At 58.0% G+C, this 21,466-nt stretch overlaps 5 protein-coding genes across 5 annotated transcripts; all 5 read left to right on the forward strand.

The window, feature by feature from the left end:
* Nucleotides 1-4,853: 4,853 nt before the first annotated feature.
* LBRM_32_3800 (hypothetical protein) lies at nt 4,854-6,758 on the forward strand (the record flags this gene model as incomplete). The annotated part of the gene is made up of 1 exon (XM_001567679.2): nt 4,854-6,758. One exon carries the CDS (start codon nt 4,854-4,856, stop codon nt 6,756-6,758), a length of 1,905 nt encoding a protein of 634 aa, XP_001567729.2.
* Nucleotides 6,759-11,514: 4,756 nt separating this feature from the next.
* On the forward strand, nt 11,515-12,864 carry LBRM_32_3810 (hypothetical protein, unknown function; the record flags this gene model as incomplete). Its single annotated transcript, XM_001567680.1, has 1 exon — nt 11,515-12,864. The coding sequence occupies one exon, from the start codon at nt 11,515-11,517 to the stop codon at nt 12,862-12,864; it is 1,350 nt and encodes a 449-aa protein (XP_001567730.1).
* A 932-nt stretch (nt 12,865-13,796) lies between these two features.
* On the forward strand, nt 13,797-14,177 carry LBRM_32_3820 (conserved hypothetical protein; the record flags this gene model as incomplete). The annotated part of the gene is made up of 1 exon (XM_001567681.1): nt 13,797-14,177. One exon carries the CDS (start codon nt 13,797-13,799, stop codon nt 14,175-14,177), a length of 381 nt encoding a protein of 126 aa, XP_001567731.1.
* Nucleotides 14,178-14,998: 821 nt separating this feature from the next.
* On the forward strand, nt 14,999-16,714 carry LBRM_32_3830 (conserved hypothetical protein; the record flags this gene model as incomplete). The annotated part of the gene is made up of 1 exon (XM_001567682.2): nt 14,999-16,714. The coding sequence occupies one exon, from the start codon at nt 14,999-15,001 to the stop codon at nt 16,712-16,714; it is 1,716 nt and encodes a 571-aa protein (XP_001567732.1).
* Nucleotides 16,715-17,569: 855 nt separating this feature from the next.
* LBRM_32_3840 (conserved hypothetical protein) lies at nt 17,570-21,223 on the forward strand (the record flags this gene model as incomplete). Its single annotated transcript, XM_001567683.1, has 1 exon — nt 17,570-21,223. One exon carries the CDS (start codon nt 17,570-17,572, stop codon nt 21,221-21,223), a length of 3,654 nt encoding a protein of 1,217 aa, XP_001567733.1.
* Between the last annotated feature and the right edge of the window lie 243 nt (nt 21,224-21,466).

Consider the following 21,466-nt stretch of genomic DNA (forward strand, 5'->3'; position numbering starts at 1 on the left):
CATCTCCTCTGAGAAAGGGCGCAGCGGCCTTACGGCCCACCCGCCCCCCTTCGTGCCTCCGCCCGGTGAGACTGGAGGCTTGGGAGGGAGGGGAGGGGTGCAGGTGGCGCCGCCCTCTCGGCAGCGCCGAAAGCACAGCGTACCCGCGTATCGATGCGCTTGCATAGGAGACGCGCACTGTCCCAGCTGGTGTGGCCTCGGCTTAAGCGGCAGGATCGCTCACACGCCGGCGCCCGAGGTGGGGCCTCTTGAGTCGAATACGTTGACGCGCTCATGGCCTCGCTGCAGCCTTCTCTTTCTTCTTCCATCTCTCGCCCCCTCTTCTCTTGTTCTCACGGTGGCGACGGAGGAGAACTGTGCACGACTTGATGTATATGTGGCCACTGAGCAACTTTTTCTTTGCCTGTCCCCCCCCCCTGTTTGGAGATGCTATGATATCCTCATTTTCTGCACACGCGTGTCGTGTGTCGACTCGTATCGCAGAGAAGACTGTTCCTCTCTTTGGCGCTTTCCTTTCCTTACCCTTTGTTCATCCCTGAGGCTCGGATAGGGGGGGGGGCACCTCAGTGCGTGGTATCACAGGGTCCCGCACCCCCGCTGTGGGGGATAAGCCAGACAGAGCCCCCCTTCCCTGTGAGTGCCGAACCACTTCTGGTGGTGACCGCGTCAAGTATCTGCGACGTGGGGCGCTCTGGCACTGGATGGCGTTGTGCCGGGGCGACCTTCGAGAGAAGGGGACGGATAGGGGTTAGGGCAGGGGCGGTGCTCCGGTGGCTGGGTCGGCGCATTGCTGTGCCGCGTGTCTACGACTGCTTGGCTGGCCCCCCGCGGTGGGCTCGCGACTGGCTGGTGCGCAGAGTGGGGGTGTAGCTGATGCGGCGTGGCAGAATGAAGGCGTGGCTGAAAAAGAGTGCCATTCTGCCGCAAGCCAGCTAGGGAACAGACGTACACCGCTGCCGCAGGTCCACGCGTGGCTCTTTGTTGCGCCGCGGCCGCATCCTGCGCGTCCAGGGCGAGCCGTCCTGCCGTCGAATCGTGCCATGCGGGTCGGGGGTCCTCCTCGTCCTTCCCCGTCCACAACGCGGATACGTGCGGCGCGATCGGCGCCAGACGGACTTGGCTGGACTGCGCGCCTCGGTCCGCGCGGGCGTCTGTCGTGCGGGTAGCATGGGTGTGGTCCAGGCACCTGCCGGCCGCAGGTCGAGGAGGAAGCGGGCCGGCCTCAGGTGAGGGCCCTCACAGACCCCGCGCCCCCGCCTGTGCGCCATGCCTCGCCCCCTCCCCTCGTCGCTTCAAGCGGCGGCGTGCCGTACTGTGGTGTGGCGACGCTCCACATGGGGAGCCTGGAGAACTCGATGGTGCGCTGCGGGGCGTTCTCGTCATGCCTCCGGCACCTGTGCGGCATAGGCCTGGCCGGGCGGATGGGAGCGCTGCCGCCAACGCCGCACGCGTGCACTTCGGCGTTGAGTCGTACGGATCGCCTCGTCCAGCGTTTGCTGAGCCGTTGACCCGACTCGTGCTGGGCTGATACGAGCCTGGCCATCACCGCAAGCCTCTGCGGCACAGCGCCAGCCCAGAGCTGGCCGCCAACGCCAAGAGTCCGCACAGCCGCACGCGAGGCCAGGCCGCAGGCCTCTGGCTTCCCCAGAAAGAGTGGGGCACTGGACGCTGGTACCACGTGCTGAGGCGGCACAGGACATCATCAAGGTCAGAGGGCAAGTGTTAACGCTGACAATGCACGCGGTGCGGGGAATTTATTGTGAAGGTGGTGGAGTAAGATGAAGTGGAAGGACGTCTTTGTTTTTATTTCGGATCTTCCTTTTCTGCTGCACGGGTGGCTTCTCTGTGTGTGTGCGCTTGGAGAGAAGGACTGGCGAAGGGCTTACCGCTATTGGCCATTCCCGATTTCATAATGTCGTGTCTTTGTCTTCTTGCGTGCTTCTTCTTGTGTTAGCCGCCGCTGTGCGGTAGGAAAATGCGTAACACTCCTGAAGACCCTCTACTGCGTCTCCTCTCATTTGCGCTTTGTGCCTGTATGTGCGTGTGTGTATATTCGTTCTCGCTTCTCCTGGGCTCACCCCTTACGGAGCAGTGTAGCGGACGTCACTCTTCCACCCATTCGTTGGTTCTCCTTTCCCTCCTTTCTCTCTCCCTGAGGGATCGCAGCGTGCGTTCCTGCAAGAAGAGCGATACGCAAAAATGGCAACCATGCAGGAGGGGGTTTTTCATAGTGAGGGGGGGGGATAGCGAAATCTAGCCGAGAAGACAAGTCCTTTAGGTGGACGTTGGTAGGCGTTGGCACTCAACAGCATGCGGCCTCTCCCCTTCTCCACGCACACCGCATTTGTGGAGACGCTTACTCAGCTGGGGGTGTTGACAGTACCTGACGACGTGAGGTCGTGTTGCGCGTCTCTTGATAGGTTGCGAAATATGAAAATGAGCGACAAGGCCACTACTTTGCCTCTCCGCTACCACGGTTTGCTACCCCTATCCTTGTCCATGCCCACCCTCTGGGGTTTTCTCTACTCTTCGTTCCCCTTTTCGCTACGACCACAATTCTTTCCCGTCTTACGGTGATGCATCGCCTTGTCACCCTCCACACACGCTCGCTCGCTTTCTCTCAAAGAACCACACGCAAAGCGCGATCCTCTCCTCTCCTCCTCTCGTTGCACATACACACACACACGTACACACGCAGCAGCACGACTGCACAGGCGTTAGGAAAGGCAGAGTAACACAAGTCTGCTTCAGATCAGGAGTGACTGAGCTTCTCTGCATCGAGAAGCGAGCATAAGCGAAAAGTGTTACCACAGCAACGTGGCGCAGGTGACGGTCATCAGGTTCCCCATTAACTACCCGCTTCTTTGCATCTTTTTCTACTCTTTGTTCTTTTCCATTTACTACGGCTAACGCTGCCATTCACCCACCAGTATCGCTGCTTCACCGACTCCGGGACCTCACTCACCTTTCCTGCCCAAAGTCGCCCTTTTCGTTTGATTCGTGCTCTGCTTCTCCATACTGATATCTCTGTCTTACCGCCGTGTGCGGGGTGACTCGGTGCTTGCGTGTACGGGTGCCACACTATTCCCAAGATCAGGCGTTTCCGACCTCCCCACCTCTCACTCTCTTTCCCTGTTCTTCGCCTTGTTTCTCTGGCGAGACCAATTCAAGCATCTGCGAATCGGCGAAAGTATCCCCCTTCTGCGCACACACTCTCCTCTCTTCCCCCGACGCGCGTTCTCTCACGAACGAAAAGCACTAGGAATTCGTGCATCCTGCGTGTGTGTGTGTGTGTGGGTCTGCCCACGATTCTCTCTCTGCTGTCTTGTGAACAAGAGCAACAAAACGGACTTATTTTCTGTTCGTGTCGTGTCTTCGGCTCTCTTTGTGCGAACTCTCATCTCGTCTTTCCCTATTCTCCTCCTGTTCTTCTTTTTTTTTTCATTTTAGTTTTTTTTTTTCAGGTTTTTGTTTTTTTGCCTTCTCAGCGATCCATCGGCTCTTCTGTATCTCCCGTGCTTTTCTTGTGTAGGTATGGGTGTCTGTCGACTCGCCACTTATCGCTACTCTCCTTCCTCTCTTCGGGTTTTTCATTGTTTGCTGTCTTTCCTTTTCTCGCTCACTTCGCTCTTTCGTTTCTTTACTACAGCCACCACGCTTATCCCCCTTTTTACTGTCTTAATCAGCTCTTCCGTCAGTCCAAACACTCTCTCTCCTCCATATACATCTCTCCCTTTTCGTGTATCTCTTCACTAACGCCCACTCCTGCTGCCGCTCCTCTGCCAGCCTACCCCATCTCCTCTCCTCCTCTGCTCCTCTGTGAGTGTGTGTGTGTGTGTGTGTGTGTGTCTTTCTCTCTCTCCTAACGCTGTCTCCTACTGTATTTCACCTCTCACTGCCGTAACGACGCACAGTGAGAGGTGGTGGGGGTGGTCGAGCGCTTTGCTTTTTTTTTTTTAGTCCCGCCACCACCACCACAACCCCCAAACGAACGGCAAAGGGAAAACAGGGGACACGCCCGACTTTGATTGTGGCCAAAGGAGGGGAGAAGTCAATACCACACTGTGTGCCACCTTTCACGCATATAACCAGGCGATTGACTCATTCATTCAGCTTTTCTTGTATTTTGTGCTCTCTCTTTCTCTTTCTCTCTTTCTCTGTCTAAAGTTTTCACATCTTGAATCGCTCGCGCCTATTTGAGTACCCCATACACGATACCGAAGCACTGTTTTCCTGATTACACATACGATTATATATGTAGACATTCTGTGACATAGCGGCTGCTTTTCCTTCACCTTTTCTCCACTTTTGAGTTCTCTGCTGCTCCGCTCGCTTTCCCCACCCCCCTCTCACTCTTCCACTCTACCTTCGTGCTTGCCTGTGCGTACGAAAGTGCCTGCTCCTTCTGAAGGGTCTCCCTTCGTGTTCCCTCTCGTTTCCTCCGTGTTCTTTGTGTGTTGTGTCTTTGTTCACCTTCTCTGTTTCTTCACGGCTCACACCCCTCCCCCCGTGTCCTCTCCATTTTTTCCCTTTTCTGTGCTTTCATCTCCCCCCCCCCTCTCCCGCCTCTCTCTCTCTGTGCCACTTTCTCGTTTTAGTCACGTCTTCGCTTTTCCCCCTTTCCCCCTTTTCTTCGCACTTGTGTGTGTGTGTGTGTGTGTCTTTTCCACTTCCCTTTACCGCGGTTCCGCGACTGTTCCTCCCCTTCCCTTCCCCCCTTCTCGTCTGCATCTATGCGCGTGTTGTGCCTCCTGTGAGGGTCCAACAATTTCCTTTCCTTCGTTCTTGCGCGGAGATTAAGCTCTATCGCATCGAGGGGGGGTATTACCGAACTCCAACTCATCCGCCAATTGATGTTGATCCACCTCACTGAATCCATCGAGAGAAGAGCACACGAGGACGCAATCGACATTGGCATTCGCTTAGACACACAGAAAAGTTGTCGTTCTTCTCTGTGCATCAATATGTTCGCCGATTTTCCTGACACACGTGACAGTGACGCGAGCATCGTTGCTAGTTACAGTGGTGCCACTGCGCCTACGTGGTCGTGGACGTACTCGGACAAGAACGCCCTTGGCTGTGATGACACAGACGCCAACCTGCCGGCCCCCGAGGAGGCGGATGTTAAGGCGCTGCTGAAGCTGCTCTCCACCAAGTACGATGTCGCTGACCCGACCGTCGCCGAGGTGCCCGCGTCGGAGCGTTCTGTCACTCCTACTACCCTCGGCACCGCCGAAAAGACGGAGGGCTATCTCGCGGGCAACGATTCTCTGAACCTCAGCGAGGACCTCTTGCGAGTGCTACGCCACAAGGGAAACGCTGACACTATGACGGAGTGGGAGTCGCCTACATGCTTGGTAAACGCCTTCCCCATATCCGAAAGTGAGTACCCGTACGACGCGTCCTCGACAAATGCGCAGACGAGAAGCAGTGACAGCAGCAGCGGCAGCATTGGCCCCAACCCTCGTTGCGCCACCCCATCCAACTCATCTTGCGACAAGCAAGGCGTCATGAGCGAACCCACAACCCCGCACGTTGGCCGCCACACCACCGTTTCTCACACGTTCGAAAAGATTGGCAGTGGTCTTGCCACGGAAAATTTCAACGTTCTCACGCCTGACAAGCACATGATGCTCTCCATCCCGGCCGAGTACATCCAGACCACGCTCGGCAGCCGTAACTACCTCCACCGCAACCACGACAAGCTCGTTTTCTCTTCCTGTCTGTGTAAGATGTTCTGCAGTGGCGCGACATGTTGTCACGGGTCGGAGTGTGACTTTATCCACTGCAGGCCGGACGATCTGAGCCTCGTGCCGGACGCTGCTTTGCCCAAAGATACGGAGGGACACGGAACGGCAGTGGTGCACTCCTTCCAGGTACACTGGTCTACCCCGGTCGCCTCACTTCTGGAGGCGGCCTACCCGCGTCTGCCCAGCGGCTACGTCGTCTACGTGAAAGGAGAGGGCAACGCCCGCGGTGGCACGTCGCACAATGCAACGCAGGCGCTCCCCTCCGAGATGGTGTACGCGACCGTCGGAGGACAGGAGGCGCTGCGGCTACCATCCTCTTCGCCACTGCGCATCTGTAAGCACTTCGAACGCGAAAAGTGCGCTCGCGGCGCACTGTGCCACTTCATTCACCCTGTTGTGCTGATGATGCAAATCGTGAGGGAGCCGGTGCTTCAGCCAGAAACCGTTGATCTGACGCATTGCAAGCGCGACGCAGTACCAAGCATGAGGCCCAGCGGCCACGACACCACCACTTTTTCTCGACCGCCGCTGCAGACGGCAACAGATTGCGCTCCTCAGCACCTGCTGACTCCAGTGTGTTACACCGCCGCCGCTGACGTTCCCCCCTTCACTGGCGCCACTCCTCAGCCCCTGCAGCAGCAGATGCACGGACAGCCGACTGCCACCGCCAACCAGAGGCTTCTGATCCTGACTACTACACAGCCGCCGCCTGGCGCGCTGGTTCGCTACGAGGGTGTGATGTACATGTGGGGTCAGGAGCGAAAGCACCTGGTCCCTCTGCAGGCCACCAAAGCCAGCAACTACCTCGGATCACCTGATCAGACCTTGGTGACGCCACTGGGCGTTGATTACAGCCAGTCTGTAAGCGGGTTGATGGGTTCGCCGCTTGGGTACCAGATGCCTGTAAACGCCATGCTGACCCAGTCTTCTAGCTTCTTTGCCTCTTCTCCGGCCATCAACGGGATCCTCGACAGCAACTCTGTGTTGGCGCAGGGCTTCCTACGTTAGGTGCTTCCTGCAAGCTGTCTCTGAGCGCCGATACGCGTCGTGTGAGGGCAGAAGCCAGGCAGTGCGCCATCACCTTACCCCGGAGGCGTACTGCAGCTGCTTTGCCATCTTCCTTCTCCCCTCCCCTCCCCTCCCCCCCCTCTCTCTCTGTCGGTAAGCGATGCGTGCTCCTGTCTGCCTTTCTGGGAATTCGAAAGCGTCTCCGGCCTTTTTTTTTTTGTTTCCTTCCGGCTTATACCCTTCTAGACGTCGTACGCTTCTCTTATGCTATACCGCATTCACTATCGTTTCTTCTCCCCGCCCTCTGACCACACGACCATATCTTCTTTGCCTTTGTTTCCGTCACTCTTTTCTTGGGCATTTCTTCTGCACTACACCCCCTCCCCCCCTCTCTCTATACGCATGCATCAGCGATTACCTTATATTGTGCTGTAGAGTTTGTGCACGCATCGGCTTTCTGAAGTAGCCCTCGTGTGTCAGACACACTGCGCCGCTCGAGCTTTCTCTCTGCCTCCCTTTTCCCTTCTCTACCTTCTTTGTGAGCCTTTGTTCTTCTCTTTACGCGTGTGTTCGTCCGCATGCCGGCGTTCCTTTGGCCTCCACGTCTCTCTCTTCTCTCACGAGCGAGAGATTTCCTCCTTGGCGTTCTTTGGTTTGCGCACTCTCTTTCCCCCCTCCCCACTTCCCTTCGCCGACCGCTTGAGTGACAGGGGGGAGGGAGGACCTTGCAAAGAAGAAAGGCGTCAAACGATCGATTGTTGTTCTTCCTCCCCTTTCACCCCCCTTTTTCACGTTCCCTCTCTTGCCTCCGATGATGTCCTGTGCCGCCTCAGCACGTGGCACCAGCATCCAGTGCTCCACTCTTTCTGGGGAAGCCAGAGGCCTGCGGCCTGGCCTCGCGTGCGGCTGTGCGGACTCTTGGCGTTGGCGGCCAGCTCTGGGCTGGCGCTGTGCCGCAGAGGCTTGCGGTGATGGCCAGGCTCGTATCAGCCCAGCACGAGTCGGGTCAACGGCTCAGCAAACGCTGGACGAGGCGATCCGTACGACTCAACGCCGAAGTGCACGCGTGCGGCGTTGGCGGCAGCGCTCCCATCCGCCCGGCCAGGCCTATGCCGCACAGGTGCCGGAGGCATGACGAGAACGCCCCGCAGCGCACCATCGAGTTCTCCAGGCTCCCCATGTGGAGCGTCGCCACACCACAGTACGGCACGCCGCCGCTTGAAGCGACGAGGGGAGGGGGCGAGGCATGGCGCACAGGCGGGGGCGCGGGGTCTGTGAGGGCCCTCACCTGAGGCCGGCCCGCTTCCTCCTCGACCTGCGGCCGGCAGGTGCCTGGACCACACCCATGCTACCCGCACGACAGACGCCCGCGCGGACCGAGGCGCGCAGTCCAGCCAAGTCCGTCTGGCGCCGATCGCGCCGCACGTATCCGCGTTGTGGACGGGGAAGGACGAGGAGGACCCCCGACCCTCATGGCCCGATTCGACGGCAGGACGGCTCGCCCTGGACGCGCAGGATGCGGCCGCGGCGCAACAAAGAGCCACGCGTGGACCTGCGGCAGCGGTGTACGTCTGTTCCCTGGTTGGTTCTTTGGCCGAATGAAGTGGCGCCAACGAATTTCGACTCGTTCTCTGTGGTTGCAGTGCTGGCACAGTGTTTGATGTCTGAGCGAAGTTATGTCGCTCGCTTCTCGCCCCCTCACCGGACCCGCTAAGTCATCCCGGTTTTTTCTCTTCTGGGGCTCTTTTTGCTTATTTTTCCTCCTTTTTTTTTTTATTGCTTTTGGGCTTCGTACGGCGTGTGCGATTTCCTCACACTTCTGGCGCTCTCTTAGCAGACGACAGCAGCGCTTGCTCCTGTGCGGTCACTTTTGTGTGTGTGTGTGAGAGAGAGAGACGTGTGGGGCGGGAGACGGCAAGAGAGCAGAAAAAGGCGGGCTGCTTTAGGGAACGTGAAGTGACAGTACCTCACAGGGAAACGTGAGACACGAAAGTATTGTCATCTCTTTCCACCCCCCCTGGAGCAGGAGCTGCATCACTTTGTGTGCCCGAATTTACGTGTACCCGAAGAACTGGAAGAAAGCGGAGTGGCCAGCTTCTCTTTGTGTGTGGGATGGTGTAGCGATCCTCTTGGGCTCTGTCATGTGTGTTTGCCTTTGACTGTTTTTCTGAGTGCTCCGTTGTTGCTCTCTATGGAAAACCTTATACATTACATATTCACCACGCACCGTTGTGGCACGCGAGGCGCTCCTTAACAATTATGCGGAACACACAAAGCTCTCTTCGTTTCTCTCACCTTTTCGCTCCCCTTTCCTTCAGGGGGGTTTTCGATCTTTTCCCATTACTTCATGATTGTTCGCGTGGATGTGAGGGAGGAAGCTGAATGTGATACCCACTCCTGACCTACATGAAGAAGCAACTGAGCTCGGTTCACAAACTGCACGTCTCCTCATGGATGTCTCCCTCAAAAGCGCGAAACTACATCGCCAGATGTACTACTCCCTGTAGTGTTCGTTTCTCAGCGTTATCGTGTTTTCACTTCCAAATCTCCCTATCCACCCTTTTCTTCTCTGAATTTTAGTGCATTTATGTTTTCTCTTCGCGTCGTTTCCACGCCATGGCGGGAGAGAAGCGCCAGAGCAAACACCATTTCTTTCGCAGGTGAAGCTTCTCTCTGCCTCTGCCTCTTCCCCCCTTCTCTGCTCGCTTTTCTTAGCGATACCTCTACTGTCAGTAATGACAGTGGCCTTTGTTTTCTCTCTCTCTGGCTATTTTTCTCGATTTGGCCGCCCCCTTTTCGTTTCTCTCTTTGTTCATCCCTGACTTAGACCTTTCATTTTGTCTGTGTTATCTTTCAGCATGCGGCTCTCTCTGTTTCTCGTCCCTCCTTCCCCTCACGTGTGCCTACAGTCACTCCGTGGACATGCGTGTCTGCTTATTTTCTCCTCTTTTTTTTTTCTTGGGCGTTCCCTTCTGTCATTACCCAGACGCGGCATCTTTATTTCTGCGCTCGGGTATGTACACATTGTTGTCATGCGTGCGTGCGCGCGCGCTCTCTCGGGATCTCTCTCTCTCTCTGTGTGAGCTGCATGTGTCGTCCTCTTCGCCTCTCTTACTCGTCTTGTTGCCGACAGCGTTTCGATCTTGGCGTGCGCTCTCCATTGCTGGCGAAGTCGCTCTCTCGTTGTGTGATGTGTATGCGCCCGGGGTCAACCCGCTGTGTGATGAGTGTGCGTGCGTGCGCGCGACGAAGGCGTGGGGCCGGGGCGGAAAATCAACTCAGACAGATGATCCTGAAGGTGACCGAAGTGTAAGAGGTGCTTGTCGATCCGATTCTCTCGATCTTTTCTCTGCCAGTACAGAGGGACTTGTCCACGTACGCATCTTACTTCGTTGTTGGCCCCTTTCCCCTCTCCTGCAAGTCTGCGACCCTTTTCTACAGTCGCTCTGTCAGTTTATGAGGGCCCTACAGACAGCGCCTCGTTCCCTCTTCGATTGCGTTGGCGCAGCTCTGTGTGGGTGATTTAGGGGGAGGATGCACGACATTGTGCACGACACACCACCGCATGACCACCTCAAATGAGGTTCTGCTTTGCATGGGAGGCCCATTTGTCTCTTATTTGGATTCGATCGACCCTTGACCCTTTCTCCCTCCCTCGCTCCCCAATTCACGTGGTGCATGCAGGGGGAGTGATTGGTGCGCTAGGTGTGCGGTATATGGCGGTGCATACCCTTACCACCAACGCCACGCCTTCCGCTTCTTCATGCCATCACCCTAAGTTTCACATTCTACTCCAATGATGAACTAGCCTGAGAGATGAACCAAGTGGCTATCAGCATGATTGGCGCAGCTAAGAGGCGACCTGCGAGGCTGGGTAGGGGTAGAGTTTGCAGTAGGGGCGGTGCTCCGGTGGCTGGGTCGGCCCATTGCTGTGCCGCGTGTCTACGACTGCTTGGCTGGCCCCCCGCGGTGGGCTCGCGACTGGCTGGTGCGCAGAGTGGGGGTGTAGCTGATGCGGCGTGGCAGAATGCGGTCCCATAAGACACATGTTTTCTTTAACCTTTTGTCTCTCGGGGGCTTCCTTTTGTCGTTGTGTGTTTGATTTCTTCTATTCGCCGCAAGTCTCGTGTGCCGACGTGTTTTGGCTTGTCGCGTAACGGCAAGCCACCTGTTTCGTCTGATACACGTGCATATGTGGCCACATTACGCTGATCCCCCTTTCCCTAGAGAAAGAACAAAGCATGTCGCATCTATGCCATGGCCTCTTGCCGCCTTGGTGACGACAAACACCCAGCGTGTGTTTTGGCGTTGAGACGGTGCAACACATTACCTTGGGCTGTGCTTACACGGACTGCCTGAAGAGGGGACCGGTAACGCGCGCCGGCAGGCATTGTGAAGGCATACGCCGCTCTCTCTCTCTCTCTCTCTTTGGTGCTCTGTAAAAGGGCGTTTGCTTCTGCAACTGTGCGCATCGCACGGACATACCGCTGACATATTTGCAGGTTAGCACTGATTACGATGCTCCTTCCCCTTCTCTAGTTCCAAGAACATTTCTACCTCCCTCTCTCTGTGCATCTCCGTCTTTCCCCTTTCATCATCTTTACCCTTCTGTGGACAGTAAACAGAAATTTACATGACGAACCAGCCCCAACAGCTCGATTGGCCTGCTCACCCAGCTCAGGGCTACAAGAGCGATTCCCACAGGATAGGCATACACGTACGCACACACGCGAACACGTAGTGAGCGCTGGTAGTCATGTTCTCAACAGACACTCTCAGTCAGTTTGTCGATGTGCTACAGTGCTGCTCCACCCAAGATGCCGCCTGCCACAACCCCATACTGCTTGTTCGCAGGGAGGGTGCCACAGTGACTCAGATGAGCGACAAGCTGCTTCTCTGGCTGCCCTCCAACGTCGCCGCGCACCTGCGCAGCGAACTTTTCCTGAGTGACAGTGCAGAAGTGGCTTCCTTGCAGCGGTGCCCCGCTTTCTCAAAGGAGCTGAGGCTGCTCAGGAGTGCAGCGGCGGAATGCGACACAGGGCCCGAAACCACGGCTGCTTCAGAATCTCAGCGGGCGTCTATAGTAGCGGGGTCAAGGGAAGACGAGAGTTTGCGCGTGCGGGCCACTACTGCTACGGCAGCACTTGCGGTGCTCTCGGTAGCACTGTGGCCTCTCGTGCAGGATCCACAGGCGGCAATCAGCACAACGAGCAGTTTTCCTGAGGCTTCTGCCGTGTTCCGGGTCGAGTGCGTGTGTGCCGTGCTGCTGCGCCTCGTTACATCTAACTTCGACCGCCTTCATGGTACCTGGGCCGCTCATGAACTAGTCCCGGCCCCCTCGCTGATCTCGATGAGTACCGTGCGGCCACACGTTGTTGCATCCCTCAAGAAGTGGATGCAGTACTTTCTTGCCTTCTTTATGGATTGGGTGCATCGCCTTCAGAGCTCGGTGACTCCGATGCCGGGCATCTCACGTCTCTCTACTAAGCAGCGGAGAGCTGCTGCTGTCGCCTCACATCGCCAGACAGCGAAGTCAGTCGCAGAGTGCACCAGGAATGGCGGGCCACACAGGTATCGGAAAGGACAACCGACACTGCTGCCCGGCCCACTACGTGGCTGCCCAGCTGATTTCCTGAGGCACCCGCTGCACTACTACGTGCAGGCGCTTCAGCGTGCTGTCGCCATGATTCAAAGCAAGCCTGGCGCCACGCCCTCGCTCTGCAGCGACGGTGACGATCACGAGCCCTGCGTCGCCCCAGAGTTGTGCGCTGAGCACCATAGGCGTGGCTCCTGTGCTTCGTCTGCTGTGTGTGCGAGGCGCCGACATGGCGCGCCTCTCGCGCCGTGGGGAATGGCGCGTAGGCGACGTATCGAGGCGAGGGATAGCAGTAGGAGTAGCAGTAAAAGTAGCAGCAACCGTGCTATGTCTTCTTCTCCCACTGGATCGCCGCTCCTCTTTCACGCATTCTTGTCGCAGCACCAGCGACGGGCACCGGTCGCGCGACTGCCCAAACGTCACGCGCCAGATCGCTTTGGTGCATCGACTGACGACGATGTGCCACTCGTAGTGCTCGCCGAGCGTTTGCGAGCGCGTACGCTGGAGTGATATTGAATGGCGTGTGAGGGGGGGGGAGAGTGACAAGGGAGGTGAGGTCATCGGCTAGTAAGAGAGCTGAACAGGCAAGTTGTCAGGGTGCCGTCGGACTCTGCACCACTCCACATTCCCCACACCTGCCCCACGCCGCTTTCCTATCCTCTTGTTCGTGCATTTCCTCCCATTCCAACGTTCGGCGTGGTGCTGCCATGCTCGACCAGTTCTTACGGGAGCCTACTCATTTCTGCTTACTCGTTTTGTCTGCTTGACACCGCCACACTGCTAATCCACACTGGAGTCACGGCGCGCCACAGAATCAACAATTGCTGTAGCTTCTCCTGCAGCGGTACTCTGCAAGGCGTTGTGAATGCGCTACAAGTGAGAGAAGCAACAGAGCAGGAGAGGGTTATGCTTGGCAATTCACCTATTCTCCTCCCGTTCTGCTCCTCATGCTCTCAAGCACTTCAAGGGGCGTCAGGGGGTTCTGCAGGGACAGCCTGGTGGGTCCACCGTATGCCTGTAGGTCACCGCTTTTTGCCTTTCAATTTCTTCAACATTTTGGCGAGTCCAATACCCATGTTGCACCTTCTTTCTGCTTCAGCTTTACCTCCTCTGTTTTCGCCTTATTCTCATCCAACTCTGATCCCCCCCCCCTACTCTGCGCACACGTGTGTGCGTTGCCCTTCCCCCCTTCTTCATCTTCTCGGGTGAAGTAGCACAGGTACAAACGGGGGCCTCTACGGCGTTCTCGGCGTGTGTTCGGCACGTGCATTCCCGAGATCGCGTACTCCATCTCGAGCTACTCCACCCTCTCCTCTTCACTGCGGTGCTCTGTCCGTGCTCTGCGACTTCCATCCGCGGTACCTTTGGCAGCTCCTCCTGCAAGTGCCTGTGCCGTGTTGCTCCTTCTCCTATCCACTGTGCAGCCCACTCCTGCCTACATCATGTCTACGGAGAAGATTGAGGGCTTCATCGAGCACATTACATATACCAAGGGCGTTCTGGGTGTGGTGGTGTGCACGTCGGAAGGGTTGCCCATACGCGACAGCTTCCAAAACCTCGACAGGTCACTGGCCCAATCCTACGCAGCCATGGCGGCCGATCTTGCGCGACAGGCGGCAATGCTGTTCACCCCTGTCAAGTCTCACGGCGCTGTCGCTCAGTCCGCCGCCAAACTGGAAGGTAAGAAATGCATTGTTGCTACGCCGCCACCGATCCAGGAGAGCCCTGTAGAGATCATTCGCGTTCGCACGCTTCTGCATGAGATCATAATTCGGTGCAGCGACGAATTTCTTATCGCCGTTGTGCAGGAGCCTGTTGGTTGACTGACGGAAGTGGGACTCTCTCTCTCTCTGTGCGTCTTTCTGCTTGTTGTGCCTGTGCGCGTGTGGCAGCTGCGTTTGAGCACTTGTCACTTCGTTGGTCTTATGCGAGGGTTTGTATCGATGTCGAACAGCCCCCCCTCCCCTCCCCCACACGATGGTTCGACAGGGTGACAGACAGAGGGAGAAGGAGGAGGAGGTGCCGTGCATGCACATACAGGGCTCCGGACATGTACACACGAGTTCTGTTTTGTGTCTCTTATCTTCTTCTCTCGATTTGACGCGTTGCACCAATGTACCCAGGCAGTGGCACCATGTGAGCTGCCCCAACTGACGTACGCTTCGCTCGACGACAAAAAACGAGAGTCTGAGTGCAGCGGCAGCGAACTGCCAGCTGACAGCGAGGCGCCGGCAGAGACATCCGATGGCAACGAGCTACTGTGTGAGGTACATCGGCGAGTGGCATGCCTTCTTTTCGTCTGTCTCCTATGGGAAGAAACCCAGCTGGGGTGGCTTCAACCAGACATAAGTGAGGGCTGGAAGAGAAGGGTAACGGAGGTGGCCGACAGGCCAGCGTTCACATTGTTAGGACTGCTGCTAGCGGTTCGCCTCTCTCTTTCCCCGCCTCCCCCCGTCCTGTTTCCCCTCCCCTCTGACTCATTCTTACTCAAAGCGTCACCTCTCTTTTTCCTCACCGAATTCGTCTCCAATCGCGCGTGCACACACCCACACGCACATACGTAACTCAGTAGAAAAGTGAGGGGACTCAGGGAGAGCTATTGAGCCGTCATCGCTGCTTCTAGTGGGTGCTGCATCCTGTATGCATGCTCACGACGTGCCGCGTACTCCTCGGCGCCAAGCTCCCACCGCCGTACAGCTATGCGCTTGATCTGGAGTACATCAAGTTCAACGGTAACTCTTATGTGCGCTCACTAGCCTTGGTTCCATTTGCGCGAGTAGGGCTGCCGTCACCGTGCCCGCCCTATGCTAGCGAGGTCGTTGCCCGGGCAGGCAGCCCCGAGAGTAGTCGAGTTCAGCTGCCGCCTCACACACTCACCGACCTTGGGAGTGCGCCGACGGTGCTCGAGTTGAGCCCGAGGGAGGTGATGCGGGTGGCAGAACCGCTCCCATGTGGCCACCTTCTCCTGCCAAAAATTCAGCAAGGTCTCGTGCAAGGAGCGGCCCTGGAGGAGCTGCGGGCCCCGCTCGAGACGGAAGCGCGCTGCGCCATGGAGTCATTCTCCGGTCTTCGCCGAACTCTACGGGAAGAACAGAAGAGAACCGCGGGAGAGGAAAAACGTTCTCCTACATTTTTGACTCCCTTTGACGACGAGTTGTCACACGATTCCACTGACGCCTCGGCGGAGTTGCTGAACGACTCGAATGACCTTTTAATGATCGAGGACGAGAGTACGTTACCGCTGCCGGCAGCCGATCTCACCATAGATGCTGAGAAGCTGGTGATGAGGGAGTTGCAGATACGACTGAGCACTGTCCGGTTCTTCAAGGGGCTGGACCCCTTCGGGATTCCCAACATCCACCGGTTCAACCGTGAGGCACTCGAGCTGCTCTATGCCGCCCCAGTAGAGTCGCGCGACTTTATCGAGGCATCGAAGCACATTCGTGGCTTGCGCGCCTACAGCAAAGGCAAGCAAGGCTACAAGCCGCTTGCGTCTCTCTCGTACCACCACCCACGACTACTGCAGGGCCTCCTGCACCGCAGCTTTGAGAGCCCTGCTGCGTGGTACAGATGGCTCACGGGCTGCGCGACGTGTGTGGAGACAAGCTTGATTGAGGTGCGCAATGCACACCGGGACGGTATTTACGTCAATGCAGGGCGTCATGCGAGAAGCTCGACTGGTGGTACAGCGCTCGACTCCGATGACGTCCAGGCAGCGTCGGCGCTGGTGCCGACGTCTTCGACTCTTAACTTCAAGGAGAGTTCCACAATGGAGGATCTGGCAGAGCAGATACATCTGCTGTGGCGCGGTCTCAAGCATTCACCGCAATGCAACGGCGACAGAAACGAGGGCGCACCGCCGTGCCTTCGCGCGAAGGTGTACGTGTACGGCAGCAGCGATGCCCCTGTCCTTCACCGCACGCTGGGGCTGGCGCTCACTGGGACACCCCTGCCATGCCACCTCTCACGGCGAGGTCTTTCAAAAGGCTCTCAGGCTTCTGGGTCGAAACAGCTACCTGACAGGGCTGCTGCTGCTGCTGCATTGGGGTCTGCGCATCGGACATCATCACCGCCGATACGGCTGCTGCTCTCGCCTCTGGGGGCAGCGGTAGTGGATGCCACGCGACACCCTCTCTTCACGGCAGCTGGCTTTGCCTCGTCCCCTAAGAAGCCGCCATCGCTGATGACGGCACTGGAGAAAGCTGCAAGCAGTGACGCGACGGCGGCGGCGCTCTTGTCAGCTCCGCAGTGGCACGATCCGCTGTGGGATGCCCAGGCGCTTGCGTGTGTCTGTGCGTGTGCTGGCATGGCGCGCACTCCTGAAGAGTGGGAAAAAGGAGGTAGAGCCACGCACCAGTGAGACGTTGTGCACTGCGTGTGCGTCTCCACGGATTGCTGACACCTAAGTTTCTGAGCCCCTTCCCCCAGGAAAAGTACTGCAAGCACAGTTGAATGGACATTGCACAGATCAGTGAAGGAGCACTACAGCGACACTTGGCAGGCGGGGCAGGCGACAGGGCGTAATGCGTCAGGCTTATGCAACCCCTGTGGCTCTGTGTACGGGCCGTTGCGAGAGACACTGTAACACGTATCTTCGACGGCATCCCCTACTGTCGCCGCGGCAGCGTTGTCTCCGCGCAATCCGTCCAGCCTAGTGCGTCGATGGTAGTACATTGTCACTCACCCTCACAATCACCTTTTCTCTTTCGAGGACGCCGGCTGCTTCCATGTCTTACCAATCCTCCCAGTCCGTGGAACAGAGCTGTTTGCCTGCGCAGTCTTGCGTAACGAGGTGCTCCCTCTGGGGGCGATAGAAAGACAGCTTAGAGTACCCCTTCTTCTGCTTATAGAGAGGGTGTGCGAGACGTGAGGCATTTGCTGGCACCAATTTCCACTTGCACCCACTGCCGCTTCTCTGCCTCCCATGCACCCCAGTCCGCTGGCTGGGGTGCATCTGGCTGGCTGATCCTGGCACACATCTTCGATCGCTCACCTCCACTTCTTCCCGCTTCCCTTCCATACCATCTCTGTCTCCTCTCTGTCTCTTCGCGGCCTCTTTCTCCCTGCGTGCCTGTGCGTGTTTACTGTGCGCACGACTTTAACGAGGCGGGGATGAGGCCGCGACATCCACATTGCCACACGTAAGCGCGCGACCACGTGAGCAGAATATCCTTGCACATGCCCCGTGTGCAGTCGCCAATACCACGCACAGGCCATGTTATCCTTCACTCATCGAGTGGTCGGCCACCGTGCCAGGCAGCGCCTGCCGCGAAGCCTGCAAGGGTTGCCCACCCCTAACGTGCGGCGTGGGTGGGGCAACATGAAGAACCTCTCGAATGAGGAGAAGAGGGAGCTGCTTCACGGTGCATGGCGAGATGCGACCCCTATTCGACTGGTGCCCGACCCGAGCGATCGAGACAGCGGCACTGCATCGGAGCCCATCACGTTCGCTACAGACGAGGCGGCAGATCGCTATCTAGCAGAGGAGGAGGAGGACGAGATGGCGGAGGTGCGTGAGTCCACGCTGGACCTAGCGCAGAACTTCTTTGTGGAACTAGCGACTGCAGCAGATGAGGAGGTGGATGGGGCGCAGATGCCGCCGCCCCCCCAGTCTGACGAGGAGCGCCGTCGCGAAATGCGCGACGCGCAGCGCGAGTTCTTCGGTGACTTCTACACGGAGCAGGGCATCATCGACAAGTCAGAACGATACGCGTTTGTGGACACCATGCTGCGACCTTCGCGGCCTCTCTTCTTGGTGAACAGTGTCTTGCCACTGGCGCGGCTTACAATGCGAGATCAACTTGAGGCGCACAGTACGGTGTCCACCCACCTCAATCGCGGCACCGCGAAGGATGGCTCGACGGGTTTCGCAGGTGAACTCCACCCGTTACCTGTCTTCACGCCGACACCGTTTGACCCATGCCTCTATTCTGTTCCCCTTCCACCCACCCAAGCGTTTGGCGCACCACTCCATGTCCGCTTCTCCAGCTCAACGTCACGATGGAAGCCACCGATGCCTCACAGTGATGCTGATGCTCAAGCCATTGGTGACGGTGATGCATCACCTGCGCAGGCTCTTAAGGAGGCGCCCGGCGCCCTTTGTGATCAAGCAGAGTTGCTTTCCAGTGCTGCATCAGGCAACCTCATCGCCAGCGCCGATGTACTCGGCGCGATGATGTTGGACGCTGCGCCCTATGCAGAGGCAGACTCTTCGCACTTTGCAGCCGCAGGCCAGCCTGTGTCTCTGACGAATGGCACGAGAGAGTCAGCAGCAGCGAGCGACGGAGTAGCTGCATTTTCGCCTGCCGTGGCAGATCCAGCGCCCAGCCCGCCAACGCAGCCGCCAAGTCTTGCTCATATGTACTGGCTGCAGCGCCAGGTGGCCAGCAGCACTATGCTCAACGTGGACGACGTGTCAGTCGCGGTGTCGTTGCTGAGTGTACGGCTTGCAGCTGCCGCTGTGTCCGCCAAGGAAGGCGCATCACAGCCCTACGAAGTTGTTCTCTGCCAAGCGAATGACCGAGACGAGACGGCCTGCACATACCACTCGGAAATCGCACAGTATCTGTTCAGAGCTCTGCAGGCAGAGTCGAGTGACCCGGCTGCGATGGACCGCTTGGCGCGGGTGGTGATCGCCGTGGAGGAGACATCTTTCACACGCCGCACCGTGACCTTAGGGAACCAGGCGAAAGGAAATCGCGAAGGTTCGCGGTCCCAACGTCGTCAAGCCCATCTTGCGTCATTCCTGTGTCACGAGTCTGCTGTAGCAGTGATGGACCGGTACCCGAACGTAGTGTATCTCCAACCTCCTTTGCCGAACGCGAGGGGGCGTTCATTTACTCCCCCACGTGGCAGCTTGGCGGAAGGCAGGCCAGCACCGAGAGTTTCGCGCCCCCTTAGTCGAGTTGTAGTGTGCGTGCCGGCAACATCGCAAGACGGCGTTCGTCCCCGGGGCTGGCTCGCCGGTGGCGAAGAGGAGGCAGTCGACGCAGATGCTGATCTCGCACCATTTGAAGTGGGCACATCATTGTCGTCTCGCCGCGGCGCTTCGAGCTTCGTTTCAGGGGCGCCACCGAACACCTTCGTGGAACGCTGCCAGAGGGCCAGCGTCAACTTCTCGAAGCTGCAGAAGCAACTCTACGCGGCCATACGCGCCGTAAGAGCGGACAGCGGTGGTTGGGTCATCTACGCCACTCAGAGCGCCAACGTAATTGAGAACGAGGCTGTTGTGTGTGCTGTCTTGCAGCGCATCCTCAAAGAGGGTGACGGGTTGTCGCTGTCATGTGAGTCATGCAGAGCGGAGGGGGAGGGGGCCAAGGACAGTGCGGCGACTGCACGGCATGCGAGGCGAGCAGTAAGCGTAGAGTGCGTTCCGCTAGACTCACCTATAATGGAAGCGTGCGTGGCATGCTCGGAGGCTGCCTCAGTGCTGCAACTATTATGCCGCCAGGGCCGACCAGGTCTCAGCACATGGGTTGCTATCGAGGACGGTCCTGTGGGGCAAGAGGCGGAGCAGTATAGCCTGGAGCTCCGCACTTCTGTTGCCCAGGCGGCGTGGCGAACGGACCCGATGCGGACGGGCAGTGACGGTGGCTTTGTGGTGTGCTTGCGCGTAACACCGGTACCACAGTCTCAGGAGCATCAGCATGGCGGTGGCCGCTCCGCCGCCGCGAGTGTACCGCCACAGTCGTGCTGTTGGTGGACACACCCAGACAGCCACGTCGTCTCGGCAGTGACACCGGCCACCCTTCAGTTTGTAAAGGACATGGAGAGAGGCTATTTTGCGAGGCGGGGAGACGCGTCTGCCACAGCTCCGAGGATCCTTCACGTGGGGGTACCAGCAGGGCACGTCTCCACATTGTCTGTCGCACCAGCCCCCGACACCAACGTCGTTGCTGCTGCCTCAGCTCTACCAGTCGACTGCCAAATCAGCAGCGCGGTGTGCCACGTGGATGTCCTGGCTGCTCTGCGCAGATCTCTGCCGCAATTGACCCTCTCCGCCAAGGCCCTATGTGAGCTACTGCTGCTTAAGCACGTCGAGTCTCGCATCCTGCGCAGGCAACTGCGATTGCATCGGAGGCAGTTGGCGCTGCAACAGCGAGGGCAGCTCAATGTGGAGGGTTCTGCGATTGATGTGGAGACCGAGACACACGGCTTTCTCGCAGCAGTGGAGAAGGCAGCTGAGAATCATCTACTCTCCGCCCCACCCTCCGGGAAGCTGTCTAACAGGTTCTACGTGTGGGTCGGCGTGGCTGCCGAGTCGCTCCTTCCATCGTCCAGGATTTCCTCTACACCTCAGACAAAGGAGAGCGCGGAATCGCCACCTGTTGCTGCCGGTGCTGCTCTTCACCCTGCTGTCTTGGCCGAGGTGGAGACGGCTGGCGTCGTGGCCGAGGTCGAGTACACGCACCACTCCCCATCCTGTGACTCAGCCTCGTCCGTCATCGACTTCACCGCGCGCCTCGATGTACCCTCTGATATGCCAGAGAGATCCAAGCATCTTGTTGCGCTGGAGGAGTGGCGTGTCGCGCTGCGGGACGCGCTACTTTATGTGCTTCGTCGTACCTGCAAAGACAGCGCTTCTGTTCGACTCTGGGCGGATCTGTTCGTGGATAACGCCGATGTGTCTGCATTGAAGGTCGGTACCGGTGCCGCGAATGTTCGGCGCTCGGACAAGGTGCTCGAGCTCGCAGAGGAGGAGTATGAGGCTATCGACACGGCGCAGACTGTGCCGACTCGAGGAGCGGCGCACCTACCGGACCTCTATGACCGCTCTTCTTTGCCCGGCACGGAGGCAGGGGACCGAAGGGCGGACTGGTTGCGCGACACGAACTACCTGGAGTGGCGGCGACGTCGAACTCAGCTATGAGCGTGCCGTTCGAGTCTCTCTGAGTGTCTAGTAGGTATCTCCGCCCATGGATGGACGCCCAGCCATCCCCTAATCCTTTCTGTCTCGTTCCATTGCCATCACTTTTTCGCTGCCCCTCACTGCGCGTGAAAGACACACGATTGTCACACAGGCGCACTCGACTGTGCACGCAATGATGAGCCGTGCGGGTGCCCACGTTGCGAGACCGGCGAGGCAGATAGAGGGGGCTCTGTTGGGGCGACC

Source organism: Leishmania braziliensis, chromosome 32 (genome assembly GCF_000002845.2).
Source record: "Leishmania braziliensis MHOM/BR/75/M2904 complete genome, chromosome 32".
NCBI lineage: Eukaryota > Euglenozoa > Kinetoplastea > Trypanosomatida > Trypanosomatidae > Leishmania > Leishmania braziliensis.